Source organism: Cololabis saira, chromosome 17, assembly GCF_033807715.1.
Source record: "Cololabis saira isolate AMF1-May2022 chromosome 17, fColSai1.1, whole genome shotgun sequence".
Lineage (NCBI taxonomy): Eukaryota > Metazoa > Chordata > Actinopteri > Beloniformes > Belonidae > Cololabis > Cololabis saira.
In genome coordinates this window covers 38,120,969-38,146,609 of record NC_084603.1, presented here as the reverse complement: position 1 = coordinate 38,146,609, position 25,641 = coordinate 38,120,969, and the positions used below count along the sequence as shown (strand labels likewise).

The following is a 25,641-nucleotide window of genomic DNA, read 5'->3' as shown; positions in this document are numbered from 1 at the left end:
TGTAGGGCCCAACCCTGCTGGCCCTGCTGGGACCAGCAGCATCTGCAGGTCCCTCAGTTACCAGCTGATTATCAGGGATTTTAGCCCAATATTTGAGACCGATTGTTCCAGCTCATCTGGATTGTGTGGTTTTTGAGTATAGACATTCACCGTGAACTGAAAAATCCCAGTACAAACCAATAATAATAATACATTTTTTATAAAGCACTTTATATTTGAAACAAATCTCAAAGTGCTACAATAAAAACAAGTTAAAAAAGCAGCAAAAATAAGATGGACTAAAATTGCAAGAAAAAAAAAGAAAGTCACCAATGCACAGCAAAGAGATTAAAAATGCATAGTTCCTACTGAGGTTAAGCAAATGCCTTGGTGAACAAAAAAGTCTTGCTAGGGTCCCGATGAGAAGTGCATTGCAGTAGTCCCGCCTTGAGGAGACAAAAGCGTGGACAAGGTTTTCGGCATCAGGGAGGGAGAGTGTGGGACGGAGTCTGGTGGAAAAATTAGGTTTTCCAAAGGTTTTTGATGTGAGAGTCAAAGGTCAGGTGAGGGTCCATTTTGACACCTAGTAAGTATGTCCTTTACGAGCCCAAGGAGACGGTGTTTATCCCCTGTTTCTGTAGCGCAAACAAACAGGTGGTAACCACTTCCCCTAGCAAAGTTAGGTACCCATTCATACCGAAGTGAGGAAAGCCGAGAGTAAAGCATCTTTCCCAAGGATGGGCAAAGTGACGCCCGTGCCAGGGTTTGAACCCTCGACCTTCGGATCAAGAGCCCGTAGTCCCAACCACTAGGCCACTCCGCTCCATTTTGACACCTAGGTTGGTGATTACAGATGAGAGCCGGAGGTTCTGGCTGGAAAAGGTGACACTGGTTATTGGGGAAGAATTTACATGGGCTGCCGATCAGAATGGCTTCTGTCTTGGTGCTGCAGGAAATTGTGAGTAATGTAATGATGGTGCTGACGGGGAGGGGCGGAGGGAAGTGAGATTATCCGGAAATACAGTTGTGTGTCATCAGCGTAGCAATGGAACGATATCCCATGCCGGCTGATGACACCAGGTCCGTCTCTGTGTGGGAGCAGCTTCTGGTCTCGGGTCTGTGTGAGTCTTGCCACCGCGGATCTCCCGGGTCCCAGCACTGCTGATGCCTGAGACCTGCTCACGATGGAGGTGGAGAGGTGGAGAAGCCTCTCATCCCGCCCTTTATCTAGCTGTTGTTTGTTTGCTGCTACCTCAGACTGTGTGCATGTGCGCGGGGCTGGTCCTCCTGCCGCCCTGCTGGTCCATCTGTTAAAGAGGGGGATTCAAGTGTGCGCTCTTTTTTAACTGAAGTGTAAGGGTCAGCGCTCTCTTTTTTTAGCACTATGTTGTTGTTGTATCTCTACGGAAGAGTATTAGGGCCAGGCAGGAGAAAAATAAAAATAATATTTTAGAGGAGGAAGATTTTATTTTCATTATGTACTTCGAGAAAAAAGTCAAAATGTCGAGATTAATGTTGAAATACAATTTCAAGAAAAAAGTCAAAATTTCATGAATAAAGTTGGAACGTTGAGGGAAAAAGGCGAATTTTTTTTACTTTATTCTTGAAATTGTATTTCAACATTAATCTCGACATTTTGACTTTTTTCTCAAAGTGCACAATAAAAAAAAGTCTTCTCCTCTCAAATATTTTTTTCTCGTGCATGGCCCTAATACTCTTCCGTATTTTCCAGATCTCTATAAAAGCAGATACTTTATCAGTTTGTTGGCCTGGAGTACTCAGTATGTGTTCACACCATTCCCAGTCAACACAACGCCAAGAGGGAAGGTAATCGGGAGTGGTTTTGGTGCAACTGATGGCTGTTGCTCATCAATCCAGAAATGGATTTAAAAACATTTCCAAACCATTTTGGGTTCAAAGTTTTGAAATGAGAGAGATTATTCACAAGAGGAGAGCATTTGAGACGGTCACCTCTCTTTCCAGGAGTGGACGTCTCTGCAAATTCACCCCAAGATCAGGCTGCAGTGCTCGGAGAAACACAAAACCAGCCACATCTCAGAGCCCCAGGTCTCACTGAGCCGGTGTTTCTCCCAGGACTGTATCATCTTTATACTCATCAGACAGGGTTCATACGTTTAAAAAAAACCTGGAAAAGTCATGGAATTTGAAAATGTCATTTTCAAGGCCTGGGAAAGTTCTGGAAAAATAAGTTCATCCCAAAAGTTTTAGAAAAGTCATGGAATTTATTTTTCCCACTTAATGATAACATTTAATGTGTTTTAATGTTTTAATGTTTTAATGTGGATTTTAATGGAAAGCACTTTGGTCACCCTGTGTGTTGTAAAGGGCTTTATAAATAAAGATTGATTGATTGATTGATTTAGTAATAACAGCCTATAAGGTAGATTTAAAATTGATCAATAAATATTTCGTATAGAAAATGTTCCTAGCATCTTGCACATCATGCAGATCGGTTATTATTACAGTTATATTAGATTACTATACAACATATACTACAACATAGTGCTGGTATATCAGTGTTAGTTTAAACAAATGTTTCTTTTGTATTAAACCATAATTGTCATTAGATCTCCACTGTGGTGACTTTTTACATAGTTTTATTCCTATATTTCATTCATACATTGATGTTTTAGAGGTCATGTATAGTCATGGAAACTTGCTGCCAAGTCATGGAAAAGTCATGGAAATGTGTTGGTTAAAATGTGTCTGAACCCTGATCAGAGTATGTGATCTCTTCAGCACGCTATCTTTATATACAGAGATATTTAACTAACTATGTCATTTTTCTGTTCTTTTTTTAACAGAAACGTACTCAGTCTTCATGGCACCCCGAAAAAAGAACGCCCCACCCAAAAAACTCCCTGAAGGCTTCATAGTGACAGACGGGGAGAAGAAGAAATGGCGTCTGGGGGGAGTGATCGGTGAAGGTGGCTTCGGCCTGATTTATCTGGGTAATGTCTGGTGAAACCTCTGCACACAGCACATCCATGTAGACCGGCAGAACAGATCTTTCTTTGACGTGTTATGTGAGGGAAGTCCCAAATCTGCCCGGTCTGTTTCTTTGTCTCGCTGCAGAAGCTTTGTGACTAGATCAGATTTGAAGAAAGCGTTGCTCACGAGGGGATTTTGCACATCTCTGTGGTCTTTCTAACTCATTAAAAAGCACTAATGTCTGCTGTGAATTAAGCCTGTGTTGAAAAAAAATTGATTTTCTGATATTAATTTCTAAAAATCGATTCCTATGTCTAAAGATCGATTTCCTTTTTTTTCTCTTTTTCTCTTTTTCATCATTACATTACAACTTTTGGTATTTTTTTTTTTATGCCCAAAAAAGGAATGTTTGGTTGCACACAAGAATAACTGGTGTCATGTTTTTGCCTTTAAATATGTTTAAAGGTATGGGAACATTAAAGTTTTCAGTTATAATTGCATAAATTGTCTATATTTCCTTACTTTATATACTGTCTTGAGGCTACATTTGCATAAAATGCTAAAAACCAAATTCTCAAAAATGAAAAACCGAAATAGTACGAAAATGGAAAATTTTAAACAGAATGTGGGAAAAAATGAAACCGATTTCATGCATCTCTGTTTGCTGCCCTGGATCTGTTTGGTAATTCTGACCCACAATGTTTCTGAAAGCAGTTCTATGAGCATTCTGGGAGGTGATTGGTCCTTACAGCATCATTAGCTGCCAATACTTCACTGCAAAAACTCAAAATCTTACCAGGAATATTTGTCTTATTTCTAGTTAAAATGTCTCATTTTTAGTCAAAAAATCTCATTACACTTAAAACAAGAGTCATTACCAGAAAAATAACTAGTTATTTGACAATTTTCACCTGTTTCAAGTAAATTTTCACTTGAAATAAGTAGAAAAATCTGCCAGTGGGACAAGATTTATCTTCTCATTACTAGCAAAAAAATCTTGTTCCACTGGCAGATTTTTCTACTTATTTTAAGTGAAAATTTACTTGAAACAGGTGAAAATTGTTGTTTTTTGAGTTTTTGAGCCTTGTCGTGTAATGAGATTTTTTTTTTACTAAAATAAGACATTTTAACTAGAAATAAGACAAATATTCTTGTTAAGATTTTGAGTTTTTGCAGTGTTGCTGTTGAATCTCAATATAATACTAGTATTAATATGTTACATAACTACACAGTCATAATTCATGCAACAGGTCATAAAACAGTTTTAATAACACTAACGCAAATCAATATCGGGATCGGATCGGATCAAAACATGATAATCGATTCTGAATCTTAAGAATCTGAATCGAATCGATTCTTGGCATTTGAATGGATTCCCAGCCTTAATTAAAAAGCACTAATGTCTGGTGTGAATCCAGCCATTTAGACTTCACATACTGTCGTCTCATCTCCAGCCTGTTTTCTCTCCTCTCCCAGCCTCCCAGGATGTAAACCAACCCGTTGCAGAGGACTCAGACTTCGTCATAAAAGTGGTGAGTACCATCAGTCCTGGGTGACACGTGACTGTAATGTACAGTGGAGGATTCCCTTACTGTTCTGTGCTGCTGAAACACAGCCGTTGCTATAGTTACGGATGCAGTAATACACAGATATAATCACAGGCAAGTTACCGCCGCCTCTTTTGATCCTCTTTTTATTGGGCCTCCGTGGAACTGAGTAGTAAGCAAATACAACCTCAGACACACAACAACATAGTTGTTTTTTTCTCCCATGACATTATTTGTTTAACAAAAAGAAGAAAAAAAAAACCATGTGGGCAAACGTAGGCGATTCAGGCGTTTGTAGATTTGCCTTTTCCCAGTAATAACTTGAAGTATTTGTTTCCTTTATGACTTGGGCGGTCTCCCACATTGCTGCTCCTCGCAACGTTTCTTCAGTTTATTCATTTATATAGCACCTTTCATGCATAAAATGCTGCACAAAGTGCTTTACATAAAAATAGGAGTGAGCATAGAAAATTATAAAGAGTTACATGAGTCAGTTAAAAGCCTGATTAAACACTTCAAAAACTCAAAATCTTACCAGGAATATTTGTCTTATTTCTAGTTAAATTTTTTTTGTCAAAAAATCTCATTACACTTAAAAATTCATTACCAGAAAAATAACTTATTTGACAATTTTCACCTGTTTCAAGTAAATTTTTACTTGAAATAAGTAGAAAAATCTGCGAGTGGAACAAGATTTATCTTCTCATTACAAGCAAAAAAATCTTGTTCCACTGGCAGATTTTTCTACTTATTTTAAGTGAAAATCTACTTGAAACAGGTGAAAATTGTTGTTTTGTCCAGTGATGAGTCTTGTTTTAAGTGTAATGAGAATACGGTTTGACTTACATGCACGAAAATTGGTACACACCTGTATCATGTCGCAACTAAAAGAAAAGTCCCTTGGCGCCATGGCCCAAACCCAACAGGAAGTCGGCCATTTTGAATTAATCGTGTAATTTTGGCGCAATTTATGCCATTCCTTCGGCTGAAGCTGATGCCGTGTCTGCTTTAACTGGACCAAACCTTGACTGGAGTTTATTGTAGCCACCTTGATGCGTTACATGATCCAGTTTTGACCTCTCAGATACCTCTAGCACTCAGAGGAGTTCCAGTTTGACTCAGAAAACGTTAGGATGTCCTTTTCAGTTTTTCAGATGCAGCTTTGTGAACTTCAGTCGTGTTTCCATGTTGTTGTTTTTTTCTTCCAAACAAACCGTACTTGTTCAGTCCTCTCGTAGATGCTTCATGACCTCTGACAAGCTCACTGAAGACTAGTGGGTCTTGAGTTTTTTTTTTTTCTATGACCTTGGGGTCAATTTGTTGGAGCGTCATCTCTGTGGAAGATGAACAACTCCCCCAAATGTTTTCCACTTGCGAATAATCTTTCTCCCAGTAGGATGTTGAACTCCAGATGTTTGGAAACGGCTGTATAACGTCTTCCAGATTGATTTACAGGAACAATTGGTTCTCTAAGACCATAGCTTATGTCTTTCCCTCTGTGCATTGTGTTAACACACATCCAAACCGAGCAGCAGACAAAACAAAACGCATGCTTTTGTTTTCTTTTTGGATTCATTATTGTTAAATAAATAACACCACGGTAAGAAAAGCCACGTGTTCTTGTTCACCTGAGTTCTAGTTTGACTCTTTTACAGTTCCACTTTTTACAAAAACAACAACATGAGGTTAAAATAGGGGTAACAAATAAATAAGTAATTTGTGTGTGCGTGCGTGCGTGCGTGCGTGCGTGGTGTATTGTTTTTATTTATATCTAAATGTTAAACAGAATGACTTTTTATTTTTTCTTTATTTTCAGTTTTTCCTTTCTTTTTTATGCTACCTCTTTAGGTTTGCTTTTAATTAGGGCCCGAGCACCTTCAGTGCGAAGGCCCTATTGTATCTGTAGGAATTTTTCTTTTTCTTTTTCTTTTTCTTCTGACGAAAGGAGGGCCTTTTTGCCCCCCTAAACGTGCCCAAAAAGTCCCCAAATTTTGCATGCAAGTCAGGCCTGGCGAAAAATTTGATATTTAATGGTTTACATTAATGGGCGTGGCAAAATGGCTCAACAGCGCCCCCCGGAAAACTTTGTGCCTCAAGCCCCACAATACGGTTTGACGTACATGCACGAAAATCGCTACACACCTGTATCAGTACACAACTTAAAGAAAAGTCTCTTGGCGACATGGCCGAAACCGAACAGGAAGTCAGCCATTTTGAATTTTAATCATGTCACTTTGGCGCAATTTATGCCATTCCTTCGGCAGTTAATACGGCCCGAACCATAACGTGCCCCCAAGTGTGTTATACATCAAAACGTGCGTCTCCATCCTGCGACAACACGCATTACTTTTCTCTTTCAAAAGCGTTACCGTGGCGACGCTAGACGCCAAAAAGCGCGCCCACCCTTCATCTGGTTGGTTCAGACAGAAAATATTTTGCGCCTCAAGCCCCAGAATACAGTGTGACGTACATGAACGAAAATCTGTACACACCTGTATCATGTCGCAACTTAAAGAAAAGTCTCTTGGCGCCATGGCCGAAACCGAACAGGAAGTCGGCCATTTTGAACATTCTGAATTAATCGCGTAATTTTTGAGCAATATGAGCCATTCTTTCGAGAATTAATTCAGCCCGAACCGTAACGTGCACCCAGGTGTGTTATACATCATAATGTTCGTCTCCATCCTGCGACTACGCGCATTACTTTTCTCTTTCAAAAGTGTTACCGTGGCGACGCTAGACGGCAAAATGCGCGCCCCCCTTCATCTGATTGGTCCATATTTGATAGTTCCCCAAAAGTCACCAAATTCTGCATTCAAGGCAGGCCTGGCGATAAATTTGATATTTCATGGTTTGCATTAATGGGCGTGGCAAAATTTCTCAAGTGTGTTATTACTACGCGCATTACTTTTCTCTTTCAAAAGTGTTACCGTGGCAACGCTAGACGCCAAAAAGCGCGCGTCCCCTTCATCTGATTGGTCCATATTTGATAGTTTCCAAAAGTCACCAAATTTTACATGCCAGCCAGGCCTGGCGATAAATTTCATATTTCATGGTTTGCATTAATGGGCGTGGCCTAACGGCTCAACAGCGCCCCCTAGAATACTTTTCTCTGCCATAACTTTGGAAAGGTTTGACATAAAGAGTCGTGGGTGGTGTCATGGGACTCTGTATTGAGTCCTTGACCATAATTGGTGAAAACATTTGAATGTTTTGACATAGAGTGGCGTGGGTGGTATCGTTTCTGATATGCTTATGGGGGGCGGTGGCCGTGAGTGCGAGGGCCCGTTCATCGCTGCTTGCAGCTTTAATTTTTTGTTGTAATGTACAATGTATTATACGAGTATTAGGGCCAAACTAAGACAAAAAACTGGGAAATTACGAGAATAAAGTCATAATAAATAAAGAGAATAAAGTCGTAATATTATGAGAATAAAGTCGTAATATTATGAGAATAAAGTCGTAACATTACGAGAATAAAGTCGTAACATTACGAGAATAAAGTCGTAATTTATGAGAACTCTAACAGGAAGAGCATTTTCTCCCTGTGTTTAAATGAGGAATATTGAGCATCTTGTGAAGTTATATTTATATATTTTAAATATATTTAATATTACGACTTTATTCTCATATTATTATGACTTTATTCTCGTAATTTCCATTTTTTTTGTCTTAGTTTGCCCTAATACTCCGTCGTAGTATTATGTGTCTGACCCCAGGAAGAATAGTTGCAGTTTTGCTGTAGCTAATGGGGATCCAAATCAAACTATAAACTATAAACTAAGTTGTGGACTTGACCGTATACGTGAGGAGAGGAAAAGCTGTGAAACGACCGGTGTAGATGCTCTTTCTTTTCCGCGGTGAATGACATCCAGACGACCGGCCCTCTGCACGCTGAGCCGGTGATGATGGAGCGGCTGCCTGTGCTCGTCTTTGCAGGAGTACCACGAGAACGGGCCGCTGTTCTCCGAGCTCAAGTTCTACCAGAGGGCAGCCAAACCCGAGAGCGGTGAGTAGCGCGACTGGCCCCGCGTCCCGGCAGCTCGCTGGAGCACGAGTGCCTTTGACGGATGAAGTGGCTGCAGACGCAGAGGTTTCCGCTGCCCTGGCGCTCAGTCATTAATAAGCAGCCAAAGCAAACACGCACCTCCGTGGCGGCCGGGGCGGGGGCTCCCCCTCCACGCTCGTCTTTGTTTCGGAGCGGAGCTACTCACACGTAATGATGCCTGAGCCTCCGCTGGGCCCCGGGCCACCTGCCATCCTGGTTGAGCGCCAGTCAGGCCGGCCGCCATGCAGGCCCGAGCCAGGCCCGCTGCTCTACCTGGGGCCGGGGGCCCGGGGCCGTCTGCGCGTCTTGGAGCTGCGCTCGCTTCCTCAGCACTTTCACACTCAGGCTTTTAGTCAGGGATTCTAACACCTGCAAGGACAAACCTGTTATTGGGCCCAACACCGGCCCACTCCCAGATTGCTAAGCCTTTTATTCAGGCCCCGTTTGCACGGAGCAAAAACTTTGGTGTTTTCATGCGTTTTGCACTTGACTTGATTTGCAAAAAGTTGACTTGTGTCAAGTGCACACAAACATAAAACTTTAAAACTGTTGCAAGTACTAACAAAATCCACTTTAGTTGCCAGCCAACCCTTGAAACCCTTGTGTCCTCCGCTCAGCTACTGGGGGTTTGAATTCTCATTTGGCTGATTTCCGGTGCTTGATAATTGTGTGTATTGTTTTATTCAGTGGAACGATGGAAGAGAGGAAGGAAGCTGGACTTCCTGGGTATCCCGCGGTACTGGGGATCAGGACTGGCTGAACACGGAGACCTCAGGTACTGATGCAGCCACGCTACACCTCAGAACCACAGTCTTTCTTGAAGATCGATTTTCTGATTCTAAATCAATTCTCATTTTAATTCCTAAAAATCGATTCATATGTCTTACGATCGATTTTTTTTCATCATTACATTACAACTTTTGGTATTTTTTGTTTATGGCCAAAAAAGGAATGTTTTGTTGGACACGAGCATAACTAGTGTCATGTTTTTGCCTTTAAATATGTTTAAAGGTATGAAAACATTAAAGTTTTCAGTTATAATAGCATAAATTGTCTATATTTATTTGCTTTATATACTGTCTTGGGGTTACATTTGCATAAAATGCGAAAAACCAAATACTGATAAATGGGAAAAAATAAAACTGATTTCATCCGTCTCTGTTTCCTCCCTGGATCTGTTTGGTAATTCTGACCCACATGATGTTTCCTAAAGCAGTTCTATCAGCATTCTGGGAGCTGATTGGTCCTTACAGCATCATTAGCTGCAATACTTGCTGTTGAATCTCAATATAATACTAGTATTAATATGTTGCAGAACTACAGTCATATCATTCATGCAACAGCTGAAAAAACAGTTTTAATAACACTAACATAAATCAATATCGGAATCGAATTGGATCAAATCAAAACATGATAATCGATTCTTGACATTTGAATCGTTCCCCAGCCCTAATTAAAAGTGCTGCCGTAAATCCAGACGGATTCTGAAGCGAGTTAAGTAAACGGAGGGGGCGAGAGCAGCAGAACCAGAACAACCGGGTCCAAAAGGGAAAGTAAAGGTTCTGCTCCTCAGACTGACGGAGGCTTTTCAGCTTCCAAATACAACTTCAGTGAAGAAGGCAGACCTGGGAGTTTGCTCATTGTGGAGGGAAACGGCTCACGCGTCCAAATATCTCCCCATGCTCTTAGTCAGGTTTCATCTGGCATTAACAGGAAAGTGATAACGAGAGTAATCTGACAGCGCGTACCTCTGCCAAAGCCAGAGTTACAAAGAAGGGAAAAAACCCAGAAATAAACTAAGATGACAGCTCTTCTCCTCTAAGCTGAGCTCTGCTCCTTCTCTCTCAGCATTTTACTGAGCTGCTCGCTGCCAGGACGGCAGCACATCACCTCCTTGATGTTATCTGTGTGGGAAGGTTCAGGATATTCATTTAGATCGTGTTTTCACTCAATCATCCTCCAGACAGTTGTCCTGAGCTCTAAAACAAATGAAGCAGCAACAGAGATGCAGCGCCGCCACGTGAATCCAGCGTCAGGCCTTTTCTGGTCCAAAAAGCTGGTTTTTAGGGGGCGGAGTCAGACACTACACCCCGCCCCCTTCTTCCCCGGACACGCCTCTGTTCAAAACAGTCCTTCAACTTTACTCTATCAGAGGGGTCGGCAACCCGCGGCTCCAGAGCTGCATGCGTCTCATTAGCGCCACCCTAGTGGCTCCTGGAGCTTTTTCAAAAATGTTTGACCTTTTTTTCTTCTTTTTTTTCTTTTTCTTTTTTTTTTTTTTTTCTTTTTGTTCTCTTTTTTTCTTCCTTTTTCCTTTCCTTTTTGATTTCGACATTTTGACTTTTTTCTCAACATTTAGACTTTTTTTCTCGAGATTGTACTCAAGTGCATAATGAAAAAAAAAAAGTTTTAACTAATATAGATACATGCAGCATGTGTTGCCTTCATTCTAAAGGCTGAGTTATGGTTCTGCGTCAAAACGACGCCGTGCCTACGTCGTAGCCTGACGTGCACCTCTCAAAAATTCTAACTACGCGTCGAGGCGACGCAGACCAAACACAGACGGAGAGGGCTGTGATTGGTTCGCTTGGTAGCAACACATTTCCGGTTCCGGTTTGAAGCAGTCGTGAACGTTCAGCGCTCTTTTCTTTGTGTATGTGTGATTTTTTTTTTTTTTTTCTAATTTTTTTAAATTTTTTAATTTTTTTTTTTGCACAATAGTTGTCCTTATCTCTTTGATTCACTGTAACCGGAAAAGTCGGATAAACCATTCAGGAAAAGATCGCAAATTAGCGGTCACGGGGGGGTACTGCACCGTAGCGAGTGTTGGAGAAGTCCGAAGGATTCACGACGGCGTCACGGTGACGGCGTAGGCTCTGCGTTGGTGTAGCGCAGAACCATAAATCAACCTTTAGGCTTATACAAGACTTTTCATTTTTTGCGGCTCCACATATTTTTTTTTTGTGTGTTTTTTGTGTTTTTGGTCCAATATGGCTCTTTCAACATTTTGGATTGCGTTGTAGCGAGGGATTACTGTCCCTGATTTTCCGTCCAAACCACTGATGGCATGGATAACTGCTAGATGCTTCTCATCCCAACTGGTGTCCCCCTCAGGTATCGCTTCATGGTCATGGACCGGCTGGGCAGCGATCTCCAGAAGCTCTGCAGGGCCAGCGGAGGCCGCATGAAGAAGGACACGGCGCTCCGGATCGGCCAAAGGGCGGTGAGATAATCAGTGAAAAGCTTTTTTCTGTCCATTAGCGCCAACAAAAGTCCCAGCCGAGGCTCTAACAGGAAGTGAGCTCTTTAACCACAACCAGGACACGGCAGCTCGTTTGACACCTTCATTATAGTCTGTTGATCCTAATGGTTGTCCTCGGCTGAGTGTCCTGTGGTTCCTGCACCAGGTGGACGTGCTGGAGTATATCCACGACAACGAGTACGTCCATGCAGACATCAAAGCTGCCAACTTCATGCTGGGTCACCGGGACCCCCAACAGGTCCGTGCATCCTCACCTTCACCGTCACGCTCATCGTGTTCAGCTGATGGTCTGAATTCATGTTTTCATGCTTCATGCAAATAAGGTCAATGCTTGTTTCCTAATTATTAGGGGTGTAACAATATATCGTGCCACGAAATTTTGCGATACAAAAAACGGCACGATACGTGTCGTGGAGGTGACAAACTGTATCGCGATATTGGTTTATTAATATTAATCTATTGTGTTGACTAGTAACACGCGTGCCGACCGCGCCCCGACCCGCGGACCAAAATCTTCCTCCGCTCAGAAGAAACTAGTCCCGTTTTGGTCCCGATCACGGGACTCTTGCAGGGTTTTGAGCTCTGAACTTTTACTTATGTAAGGCTGGTGTAGAGTTAAGCCTTACCTTATTAAATTAAACCTTTTTGGGGTGGTGAGTAGGATAAACACGGGGACAACTTCTGCTGAGTTCCAGTGTACTTTAATGTCCCTCAACAGCGTAGGATTTTAGAACATCAACACAGCACCTAGTGCCGTACTGTGGCGTATCACTCCGCCCAATCTAAAACAGAATAATCACTACAGATAAACTGACTAGTGTCATTATAGTCCCTGATTTACATCAGAATATAAAGAATAGATTTATAAAATAATGAACCCTGAATTACCAAAATAACCTTAACAAAAATAAATCTCCTCTTACACTTATAAGGCGAGCATGAATCCATCTTTTTTATGATGTAAAATTGTATGTATTTATTTACTTTTATTTATTTATTTAATTTTAGTTGTTACATTTCTGGAAAAGAAAAAAGTCAAATCATACATGAGAGAAACTATTCAGTTTGTGGCAAAATATTTCGTATCGTACCGTATCGTGAGATTAGTGTATCGTTACACCCCTAGCTGTTAGTTCCTTTAGTTTTTTTATTAGGTTTATGTCTCTGATTTGTCTCCTCTTGCTGTAATTCTATTCCATTTAAAGTGTATTTGGTTTGTAATGACATAATTTGGGGGTCCTGCCTCAGGTCTACCTGGCAGACTACGGGCTCTCCTACAGATACTGTCCTGACGGAGTCCACAAAGACTACAAAGAAAACCCCAAGAAGGGACACAATGGCACCATCGAGTACACCAGCCTGGACGCCCACAAAGGAGCCGGTAAGTCTCACTATCAGATCAGAGCCAGGCGGCACGAGAGGCCGGAGCCTCCAGATGTCAGAACGGCTTCACAACTACCTGTCCAGGTTTACGTCACCTGTCGTTGACAAACAGGCCCATCACTCACCTCTCTGTCTGGGTGGGACGAGGTCCGGGACGCTCCGTCAGCCGTGTCTCATAAGACAGCACACTCTGGCTGTATTCCCTGTTCCATCCATCCCATCCCTGAGGACTCTCACCACGGAAGAGTATCAGGGCCAGGCAGGAGAAAAAATATTAATATGAGAGGGGAAGATTTTTTTTTATTGTGCACTTCGAAAAAAAATTTGAAATGTCAAGAAAAATGTTGACATACAATTTCAAGAAAAAAGTCGAAATGTCGAGATTAATGTTGAAATACAATTTCAAGAATAAAGTTTAAATTTCGTGATATGTCGACTTTATTCTTGAAATTGTACTTCAACATTATTCTCGACATTTTGATTTTTTTCTTGACATTTCGACTTTTTTCTCGAAATTTTACTTCCGCCATTTTTTCGTAGCGGTGTATCACATCATTTACGCAATCAGCACAGTGCCTCATTATCATAGCCCCGCCCACTCAGAATCCTGCATAGATAATGAGGTTAGAGATTGGGAAGATAAAGACATGGCTCAGAGGCTGAATTTCTAATTTATTTAGCAAAAACAATCAAAAGCTTGTTTTTAAGACATTCAAGGCCTGTTTAAAATAGGGATTAGATGCCATAATAGGTCCTCTTTAAATAAGATTTAACAGTAAAACTGAAGTTAATTACTAATTTGAATGTAATTTCCCAAGAAACGTGAAGAAGCGTGTCTGGACCAGAGAGCGGGGCGGGCCTCCAGGTATCTCAGGTATCACTTTACTTCATCACAAGTGTGAGAAGAGACAGGTGTCCACCACCCTCCACGTCTGTGTAAACCTCACCATTAGCAGTTTTTGCATTTACAGTTTTTGTCAATACGTGTAAAATGGTCTCGCCTCCACGCCCCTCCACCTCCACCTCCATCAGCTGGTATTGGGAACACATTAACGGGCAAATTGCCTACACGCTCTCTTCCTTCATCGACCATCGATTTCCCGTCCACGGCCCCCGCTGAGTTCCCCGGCATCGTTTCTGTTTAACAATTCCCTAATTAACCGAAGTCATAACCTGCATCATGTATTCATCCTCCGTCCATTAAGGACTGATGTTTGAGCGGAGCAGGTTCCCTACCTTGAGTTGGCCCGCCGACAGTGTACACATGCAGTATCGGTGCGTCCGAAATGCCATACTAAACAGTATATACTAGGGCTGGGCGATATGGCCTTTTATTAATATCTCGATATTTTTAGGCCAGGTCACGATACACGATATATATCTCGATATTTTGCCTTAGCCTTGAATTAACACTTTGATGCTACAATCACACCACAATGATAATTCTATATCTACATTAAAACATTCTCGTTCATACTGCATTAATATATGCTCATTTTAAACTTTCATGCAAAAAGGGGGAATAAGTCAAATTTACCAAAACTGTATTTATTAAACAGTTACTAAGCAGTGAGTGGCACAAACATAAAAAGTGTCATTTCAAAATAGAGAAGTGCACGTTGCATCGCTCTGATTCCCGGTCAAAGAACATCTGCTAAGAACATGTTCTGGTCCCGGTTTTACCTGGATGACCAGGTTTCACCTGGTTTTTACCTGGTTTTACCAGGATGAGCTGCTCTAAGCAGGAGGGCCATTAGAGCACCTTTATATTCAATTGTAGGTGCAGGGACTGCAATGTTTCATCCTCTCCTCCTTTACTTTGCATCACTTTCACTTATTGTTAGAAATATTACGTCATATAGTCTTGTTTGACTTTGTTTCGATGATAGTGATTGATTTCATGTGGCCACATTTAAGCAACACTAGGTGACGTTTCTCAGTTCTGAAAGAGAAAAGCCTGAATTATGGTTCCGCGTTAAATCAACGCAGAACCTACGGCGTATGGTACGCGTCGATGCGCACTTACGCTGTAGGCTCTGCGTTGGTGTAACGCGGGACCATAAATCAGCCTAAAGGCTCGGCTGCGCGTGTCGCACTCTCCACAGAGCCGTTCGCGTCGTGCGAGGAGAAAACATCCCCTCCCGTCTTTACTAAGCCGGTTAGCTTTGAAAAGAGTCCGCCGCGCGTAGCAACCGCGCAGATGAGCTCACGGCGCAAACAGGCCGAGTTTGGGAAAGTTAAAGTTAAAGTTAAAGCGGGGAAGTGAGCGCCGGTCCCGGACAGCCGCGCTGACACCAGCAGCTGGTCGGGGGCCAATGATAATGCACACACGACAGCACGTGACTGACATGTGTAACAGGGTGCGCTTGTTTTATGTCTCAGAGAAGGAGAGACGAGACGAGAGAGCGAGAAAAGTCTGTCATTTAACGCCCGCGGCTAAATGCAAAATGCCTGAAAATTTATACTCGAATATGCACGATAGAGTCATTTTGTACATCGCACAGAGTAGAAGCCGAGATACATCGGCTATAGTCGATATATCGCCCAGCCCTAGTATATACTCAAAAAGTATACTTAAGTTGGGCACACTTTTGAGTAAATATCAGTAGTGTGCATTAATTGGGACATACTACTCAGAGCTACACGGCACCTCCTGCCGTTGGGAGGGGGAGTTGTTACCATGGTAACAACTCCTGTCACAGCAGCAGTAGCAGCACCGCTCAGCTCTTTCCCCTTTATCCTGGCCCAAACAAGATGACATTTCTCCTGCGCTGTGTGGTTTTATTCTCACCTCTTCATCTTCTAACGAGAAACAGAAGAAGAAGGCTTAACAGACGTTGGGACTCCGAAAGGGAACTGCGTCGCCAGATACTCCTGTATTTATTTATAACGTTATCCTCCATTTTTGTTGGTTGCTAAGTATCTGTGCAGCACTTAGCAACCAAACACCGCTGCATTGCATTGTGGGAAGTTTCTGCTTCGCTAGTGTCCATCAATCCATACTAATACATTTCTCCAGAATGAGTATGGATAGTACAGTACATACTATTGTGTACGTACTAATGTTTCGGACGCGCTAAAAAATCTAACATACTGTTTTTGCTACTCATTAGGGTGGAAGTATGGGATTTCGGACGCAGCTTATGTCCGCCTGAACAAAACGATCTGGGCTCCGAGCAACTAAGTGAAACATGGTGCAAACTGGTTTAACCGCACAATCAAACACACGTTACTGACAGTAAACATGTGACTCTAAGAAGAGGAAAAAAGGCTGAGTTGTGGTTCTGCATCAAAACGACGCATACCACACGCCGTCACTGACGTGCACCTCCCAAAAATTGTAACTACGCGTCGAGGCGACGCAGACCACACGCAGACAGAGAGGGCTGTGATTGGTTTGCTTGAAGCAACGCATTTCCGGTTTCCGGTTTGAAGCAGTCGTGAACTTTCAGCGCTCTTTTCTTCGTGTATGTGTGATTTATTTTATTTTTATTTTTTTTGCACAATAGTTGTCCTTATCTCTTTGATTCAGTGTGACCGGAAAAAGTCGGATAAACCATTCAGGAAACGATCGCGATTTAGCGGTCGTGGGGGGTACTGCACCGCGGGGAAATGGAGTGACGGAGAAGTCCGAAGGTTCACGACGACGTCACGGCAACGGCGTAGGCTCTGCGTCGATTTGACGCAGAACCATAACTCAGGCTTTACTTTCACCCTGAAACGTAAATCACGTGGGTAGCAGAAAGTCGGCACTAGCAGTGGCGCTAGCAGCCATTTTCACTTGGTCGAAAAGCCCCAGGAGAGACAAAAAGTCACTGCACGAGCAGTAAAACCAGTAAAAGAACAACACGGCTCCACTTTCTACATCTGAGCTCAGCTTACCTTTGGTGTCTCGCCGTCGTAAATCTAATCCACTGAAACCTCAGCAGATTCATCTGATTCATCCAACACCCCTTCATAAATACGTCCTAACACTCGGCCACTGCAGTTTCTCAGGAAGACTGAAATAATATAAAAACATTTAAGAATAAAGGCTCGGCTCCACTTGGTGAAATGTAATAATCTTTTTATATAAGAGGGTCAGACGAACTCCTGAGGGTTTGGCGGCGTGACACAGTGGTAAAGCAGTGTACCGGAGCAGAGCCGTTACCCAGAAGGCTTACCTGCTGGCCTCCCTAAAAGCTTTCAGCCCCGTCTTTGTTCTGATTGGATAAGCCCTGAAGTCACGTGGGTTTGTCAAGTGGATCAGGGGGTTCCCCGGATACGACCCCCACAGCTGAGCACTGCTCCCAGGTTACATTACACAACGTAATTTGAGCGACATTTACAGTAAATCAAATAAAACAAGTTCTGAGTTCGGCAGCTGCAAAGCCTCAGTTGTACGAGCCCCATCTAAACGTCCCTCTTCAGAAACCTCTCTAATACACAAAAGAACGTGGTGTAATAAATGGTGAGATGATGGTGACCTCTAAAAGGCAAATATTCATTCATTTATTTATTACGGATCCCCATTAGTCCTCACTGCAGTGAAGACTATTCTTCCTGGGGTCCAACATTGCACAGATAAAACAATAAAATACAATCTTACAATTAAAACATGACTAAATCTAAACAAAAATGATCTGAGATGTGATGAAATTCAACCCTTAAATTGTTGAATAAACCAACTAACTAAACCTGATTTCCTTGCTAAGTAGTACTGCTTTTTAGGGCCCGAGCACTTACAGTGCGAAGGCCCTATTGTAGCCCCACTATACGGTTTGACGTACATGAACGAAAATCGGTACACACCTGTATCATGTGGCAACTTAAAGAAAAGTCTCTTGGCGCCATGGCCGAAACCGAACAGGAAGTCGGCCATTTTGAAATTTTGAATTAATCGTGTAATTTTGGCGCAATTTATGCCATTCCTTCCGCAGTTAATGTGGCCCGAACCGTAACGTGCACCCAGGTGTGTTATACATCAAAATGTGCGACTCCATCCTGCAACGACGCGCATTACTTTTCTCAGTCAAAAGCGTTACCGTGGCGACGATAGACGCCAAAAAGCGTTCCCCAACTTCATCTGATTGGTCCATATTTGATAGTTCCTACTTTCTGCCATAACTTTTGAATGGTTTGATATAAAGAGTCGTGGGTGGTGTCATCCGCTAAATGTCCAGCCCTGAAGAATCTACATGCAAGTCATACAAGCTTCCACTGCAGCCTGAACGTGCACAAGGGTGGAGGGCCCGTCCATCGCTGCTTGCAGCTTTAATCTTAATTTATTTTTGAATCTAGCGTCATTTTTTATCATGGTTAAATGTGGTGGAAGCTTATTCCAATATGTTACTGCTCTATACATTGTAGCCTCTTTAGTGCATCGGTTCTTGGTAGAGGAAGAGTAGAGTGAACATCAGAATCAGATCTGGTTGCAGAGCCATGTTGAGTATTGATGGGTTTTAGATGTGATAACAAATTGATAGGTTTACCAATATTCCAGATGTTGAAACAATTCATCAGGCAGAAACGTCTGTCTTCCATCTCCATTTACCCAGGCCTGATTACATGTACGTTTTAAAATGAAACTACCTTTTATTTTGATGTCAGATTTATCCAAATACAGCTTGTAGTTGCTGACATAAACAAGGTTTTATTTTGGAGCAGGATTCTCATGAAGGGCCTCGTCGGGGAGGGAGGGGTTAACACCTCTGAGACAGAGACGGAGGAAGGAAAAGCACTTCACACTTTGCATAACGCCACCAAGTACCCGACCCCCATCTGCCCCTCGCTGACCCACTGGCATTAATATCCAGAAAGTTGTTGACAGGTTGCCATGGTGACGCCCGGTGAACACAGCTTGCAAGTGGCAGTCGTATGTACCCGGAGCTAAACGGTGTAATTACCGCCATTCGCTGGGCGGACAGCGGACTGATGACCGTCTGCAAATAACAAGACTCGGAGGCAGGAGGGTTAAGAGTGTGACACTGCAACACGCTTAAGGGAGTCTGAATAACAATAGGAGATAATTAACAACACAAGCGTCGCTTCCTCACCTCCCGTCTGCAGAGACGCCGCGCACCCGCCGTGTTGATGTGGGTGTTTTTGTGCTTATGTAACGTGCGTGCCAGAGCCGTGTGTGCGTTATGTCTGCACACATGCAGGTTTATCGTGCACTCCTTTGGCATCCTTTACATGAGGGCAAATCACAGACATAAATACGGAAGAGCGGACAAATAAAGCGGTATAATGAGCGACGATGTGCTCGGGGGGCTCGCGGAGGGCAGCGGCGCTTAATGTAGTTGTTGATCTTATTAATTGGTAATCCATTATGGTGCTCTGGGAGCCGGACCATTTCTCTCCACTGTCAGTATCACGTCTATTTTTCATCTTTATTCTCCTTCAACGGGCTCTCTGAAGCAACGGGGCTGATGTGTGTTTACAGGGGGAGGCTCGCAGTCACGCAGGCTCGCTGCATCCGTTACAGCCACAAGGACAAACGCATCTAACACTTAGCATCGGTTATTTAGATGAACCTAAGAGCCGCTAATGCTGTTTCTGCAGCGGGGTTGTGCACGCTCCGTGCCTGGCGAGAGATCCAGCAGGATTAGTGTTACTGACGTCCCTGAATTGAGCTCTTACTTAGCAAAGGTGTGACTGTAGCCCCCGCAACACGAGATGTCCTCTGCGCCGGCAATGAGGTCAGACTGTGATAACTCTGTACCTTTCAGATTAGGGAAACAAAATGAGCCATTATCCTCCTGCTGCTTTGAATGTTTGCACCGTGTACATTAAACCTGAGAGTACGTAGAAGCAGTTTAAAAAAGAAAAATCTGTTTGTCGGCTCAAGTTGGTTCCTTCAACTCTGGTAAATGTAGTAAATTTAGTTGTCGATGGAAATGGAGATTACTTCCAGGACTGGGCAGATTAATAAACCCGTCCTCTCCTCGGTATATATGGATACCATGTCATGGCTACGTGCAAAGCGGCCGCTCCGGTGAGTGTTCCCCACCACCCCCCTTTCCTGTCATGTGCGCCATTTGGCTACAGTTAGCTGTTTTTTAGCTAAGGTTTGTTGGTCACTGGTGCTTCGTCGTGCTGGATGCCTGTTTTCTGGTGATGGAACAGGTTTTTGGTGCTGCTGCCTTTGACTGCGATGGACTGTAGACAGATGTTTTAGCGTGGCGTCTGTGGCAGCAAAGCCATGATTTTACTCCTTTCCTGGGAACAAAACTTCCCCCTCTCACCGGTGGCCACATTGGCACCTGCTGTTGCTGTTTCGTGTGTGCTAAGATGTTGTTGTTGTTGTCACTCGCCATACTGCTATGTGAAGCCAACCGTGCTAATGCTACGGAAGCTCCGGGGAGCCAAAAATGCGCAGAATTTGAATGAATTCATTCAATCGATTTTTCCGCCCCGGCCTCATTACTTCACATATCCACTATGCTTCTTGCATTGTGCTGCTTTTGCCTCAAGATCCACATACTTCCACGAACATGTCTAACTAAATTTACCTACAGAACTTCAACCAAAGATGTTTTGACCTGCTCTCAGGATGATGCCTCAACTTTGACCTTTCTCTTTACTTAGGACACTTCTGTCCTATTCAATACACTTTACATCAATAGTACTAATTCACATGAAATATCTTCTCAGGGTCATTTTAATTAGAAAGAAGACGAAGAGTTCAGTTGAAGACCAATTAAATATTAAGTCTCGGCCTATCCAGCTCAGTTATTCTCAGGTTTATCTGATTAAGAGAAATTTCTGTTCAAAACATTCCTGTTGTACTTAATTATTGCGTTGCACGTTATAGAAGTCGTCAACTTTAAAAAGCACAAAGGAATTTAGTTCATGTTAAAATACCAGTTTAATTTGTTAATTCTCCGTAGCTGCAGCGATCTTCCAGCTACAGTAATGTTATCCCGTCACACGTCAGTTAATGGAGCGATCAGCGAAGTCCATCGAGCGCTCTGCACGCTCGATCTGAACGAATTCTGGGGTGTACCAAACATGTTTGAGGCTTCCGTTGTCAGCTGGGCAGTACTTTGTGGGTCGTGAAGGAGCACGTCAAAGCACGGCAAAAGAAGGTTTGTTTTGTGTGAGTGATAGAAACAAACGATGTAGAAAAAATGTGCCAACTTGGGGTAAAAAAAAAAAAAAAAAAAAAACACATCCCGAGTTGGCCATGCATATGTGTTGTCATCGTGCTTTTCATCCCGTTGCTACGAGTCAGGACAGCACCGGCCGCTGTTGCTCGTTGTGTGGTGTCTGGGTCGGAGTGCAAAAACAAACATTTCCACCAAACTAACTTAGACATGATGCAATGTAATACAGTGTATGTGGAGACGACCTAAGAGACTCAGGAAGAGAAGGAGAATTCACCTCTGCCGTCTATTGGGGCCCAAAGTGCTAAAAATGGCAGAAGTTCATCTGTGTTGCTTTAAAGGTTGAGTAGGCGGTCATCATAGCAAGCTTTTGATTTTTATTAAACAGTAAAACTAATTTTTACATTCCAATAACCAAAAAAACCTCTAGATGAAAGTTTCTACCGCCTGCGGAAGCAGGAACACTGGAACACTGTAAAAAAGGAAACGCATATTTACGGCGGTATCAGTGAATGTGTTTTTCCTGTTCCTTGACTGCTGAGTCGGCGAGTTTTCATTCCAGAGTGGTCATATTACCACGTTACGACCTGTGGAGACCTACCTCGCAGCCGGACCAGTTTCTGTAGCTGCCGTCCACTAGCCAGGGCACCAGGGGTGGATGAGATTCGCCCTGAATACCTCAAGTCTCTGGATGTCGTAGGGCTGTCTTGGTTGACACACCTCTGCAACATCGCATGGAGGAAGGGGACAGTACAGCTGGAGTGGCAAACCGGGGTGATGGTCCCTCTGTTTAAAAAGGGGGACCAGAGAGTGTACTCCAACTATAGGGGGATCACACTTCTCAGCCTCCCCGGGAAAGGAGGAACAATGCGGTTTTCGTCCCGGTCGTGGAACACTGGACCAGCTCTATACCCTCCGCAGGGTGCTCGAGGGTTCATGGGAATTTGCCCAACCAGTCTACATGTGCTTTGTGGATCTGGAGAAGGCATTTGACCGTGTCCCTCATGTCATTCTGTGGGGGGTGCTCGGTGAGTATGGAGTCCGGGGCCCTCTATTAAGGGCTGTCCGGTCTCTGTATGATCGGAGCAGGAGTTTGGTTCTCCTTGCCGGCAGTAAGTCAGACCAGGGTTTCCGTTGTCCGGTAATTGCCGGACTTTGTCCGGTAAAATATGCCGAAGTCCGGTATTTTATAATCTCTCCGGTCAAAATGTCCGGTGAAAATACTCACTGGGGCTGCGGGACTAGGGACTAGAGTCCCCGGGAGTACCGCGGAGGGACATGCTGAGCCCCGGTGCCGGGAGCCGGGAGGAAGCGGAGCTGCGGCGCCGACATCCACGTGTGCGTTGATTTATGGTTCCGCGTCGCACCGACGCAGAGCCTACGGCATAGAGTACGCGTCGCCGCGTACCTTACGCCGTAGGTTACGCGCAAGCTTCTGCAATATTTATTTATTTTTTGAAGTTACGCTCGCGAGTCAATTGACGGGACTTATTTTATTTTAAAAACCCTGTTTTTCAATAAAAATACTATTAAATGACTTGCATTGATATCGTACTACTGCATATGATTTATTTTTAACCTCAATAAATTCATATAGCCTATGTGACCGGAATTTCAAACATTTGTCCGGTAAATTGAAACCCTGCCGGTCACATTGTCCGGTGCCAATTTTTTCTAGCGGAAACACTGAGTCAGACTTGTTCCCGGTGCATGTTGGACTCCGGTAGGGCTGCCCTTTGTCACCGGTCCTGTTCATAATTTTTATGGACAGGATTTCTAGGTGCAGCCAGGGGCCAGAGGGGTTCCGGTTTGGGAACCTCAGGATTTCATCTCTGCTTTTTGCAGATGATGTTGTCCTGTTGGCTTCATCGGACCGGGACCTTCAGCATGTGCTGGGGCGGTTTGAGGCCGAGTGCGACGCGGCAGGGATGAGAATCAGCACCTCCAAAACCGAGGCCAAGGTTCTCCACCAGGAAAAGGGGGGCGTGCCTTCTCCGGGTGGGTGGAGAAGTCCTGCCTCAGGTGGAGGAGTTCAAGTATCTCGGGGTCTTGTTCACGAGTGAGGGAACGATGGAGCGTGAGATTGACAGACGGATCGGTGCAGTGTCCGCAGTTATGCGGTCGATCTTTACCGGTCAATCTATGCACCTACCCTCACCTATGGTCATGAACTTTGGGTAGTGACCGAAAGGACAAGATCGCGGATACAAGCGGCCGAGATGAGTTTCCTCCGCAGGGTGGCTGGACGCTCCCTTAGAGATGAGTTTCCTCCGCAGGGTGGCTGGACGCACCCTTAGAGATAAGTTTCCTCCGCAGGGTGACTGGACGCTCCCTTAGAGATAGGGTGAGGAGTTCGGTCACCCGGGAGGAGCTCGGAGTCGAGCCGCTGCTCCTTCACATTGAGAGGAGTCAGCTGAGGTGGCTTGGGCATCTGTACCGGATCCTCCTGGACGCCTCCCTAGGGAGGTGTTCCAGGCATGTCCCTCCTCCCTAGGGAGGTGTTCCAGGCATGTCCCTCCTCCCTAGGGAGGAGTTCCAGGCATGTCCCTCCTCCCTAGGGAGGAGTTCCAGGCATGTCCCTTTTCCCTAGGAAGGTGTTCCAGGCATGTCCCACCGGGAGGAGACCCCGGGGAAGACCCAGGACACGCTGGAGAGAATATGTCTCTCGCCTGGCCTGGGAACGCCTCGGACTCCCCGAGGAAGAGCTGGAGGAAGAGCTGGAGGAAGAGCTGGAGGAAGGGCTGGAGGAAGGGCTGGAGGAAGGGCTGGAGGAAGGGCTGGAGGAAGGGCTGGAGGAAGGGCTGGAGGAAGGGCTGGAGGAAGGGCTGGAGGAAGGGCTGGAGGAAGGGCTGGAGGAAGGGCTGGAGGAAGAGCTGGAGGAAGAGCTGGAGGAAGAGTCTGGGGTGAAGGAAGTCTGGGCATCTGTAAGACAGCTGCCCCTGCGACTCAGTGATGGATGAGTGGAAGAAGATGGATGGTTGGATGGATGGTTGGATGGATAGATAGATGGACTAGTCCTTGAAGGCTTCCAGCCCAGCGTTCTCCCGTCCGTCACTCGTGTCATATGATGCTTTGTGTTGTTAAAAACAGCTTGAGTTATCTGTCCAGGTACCAGGGATGCTCGTTAGGAAGTGGCTAATTCAATTCTCAAAGACTGAGGGAGGAAATGGAAATGGTTTGATCAAACATACACTTATATTTCACCTAATCACAAACCATCTCAGTCTTCTTCCTCCAGCCAGGCTGTAACCACCCTCACCTTCCTTGATCTGTGATTTCCTTCCAGTCCTGTTTCACAAACATTCCTCCCTCCATCCCTGCATCTTATCAGTTCAGCATGTTAAAAATGCAAACCGGAATACTTGAATTTGTTTCTGTCAACACGAGATCAGATCTGTGTCTTCCCATCGTCTGTAAACGGTCCCGTGTCCCAGCGACCACACTTCCTCCTCAGTCCCGGCTCCGGCCGGACAGGATCGATGCCGGCCGCGGATCGCCGGCGAGATTTCTCCCTCTGATGGAGCCGGTCGATACGTCGTTTCTCCGGAGACGTGTTGCGACTGTTACAGTATTGAGTGGCTAAAACTCCCCAGGCTTGACCTCCCCGGATGGACTTGGTCACTAAATATTGACAGACCCCACCCATAAATGCAGACTTACGAAGGCGGACACACAATAAGCAGAAGACGCAAACACACTCCTGACCGACACTTCTCAGAGGTTCTAGTTTATAGAAAATCAAACGGGAGTTTTGTGTACAAAACGGCCCCCTCATATCAAAGTGACTTTTTTTTTTAAGTTTTAAAACAGAAACACATCTGCATCCAGTGCTGTTGTTAATTGAAGATGTTGAATATATTATGTTTTACACCTCACTATCTTCAATTAACAATGAAGAATCAACACTCCTTCACTCGCAGTCATTACACAAAGTGAGAGAAACTAAGAGAAACAGCGTGACACTGATAAAGCTTTGCACTTATTAACAAGTCTAGCTTCAACATAGTTTACCAACTGAAGCCCAGTATAACTGGCGAAGAAAGAGAATCCTACGTGACCAAGGTGGATCAGATCACAGTCACACTATCAAAGTAAATCTTATACTTACACGCACAACAGCTATAAAAGTGTTTGAAGACAAGTGTCTATTAGCACTTAAGGTGCTAAAAATAAGAAGCTGTACTTGAGACTTTTTCCAAATCCTTCCAGCACCTGAAAGTATTTGGTATGATAATGCTGACAAACTTTAGTTTGGAGGTGCTGCATTAAATTCTGATGGAAACGCTGGACGCAACGTGTAAGGGCTTATGGGATATGTAACTGAACCCGATTGGTCAATTTGCACTCTTTAACGTCTATAAACAGGATATGAACTGGATATTC

General features: G+C 44.0%; 1 protein-coding gene across 2 annotated transcripts in view; it reads left to right on the top strand.

Moving 5' to 3' along the window:
• Window positions 1-25,641, top strand: part of vrk2 (VRK serine/threonine kinase 2) — a 43,904-nt gene that overhangs the window by 2,212 nt on the left and 16,051 nt on the right. For both annotated transcript variants that reach the window (XM_061745068.1, XM_061745069.1), the window contains exons 2-8: window positions 2,805-2,951; window positions 4,408-4,463; window positions 8,418-8,487; window positions 9,214-9,301; window positions 11,641-11,749; window positions 11,934-12,026; window positions 13,037-13,169. In XM_061745068.1, the coding sequence (XP_061601052.1) occupies window positions 2,822-2,951; window positions 4,408-4,463; window positions 8,418-8,487; window positions 9,214-9,301; window positions 11,641-11,749; window positions 11,934-12,026; window positions 13,037-13,169 (679 nt within the window). In that variant the 5' untranslated portion in view covers window positions 2,805-2,821. The remainder of the gene's footprint in view (window positions 1-2,804; window positions 2,952-4,407; window positions 4,464-8,417; window positions 8,488-9,213; window positions 9,302-11,640; window positions 11,750-11,933; window positions 12,027-13,036; window positions 13,170-25,641) is intronic.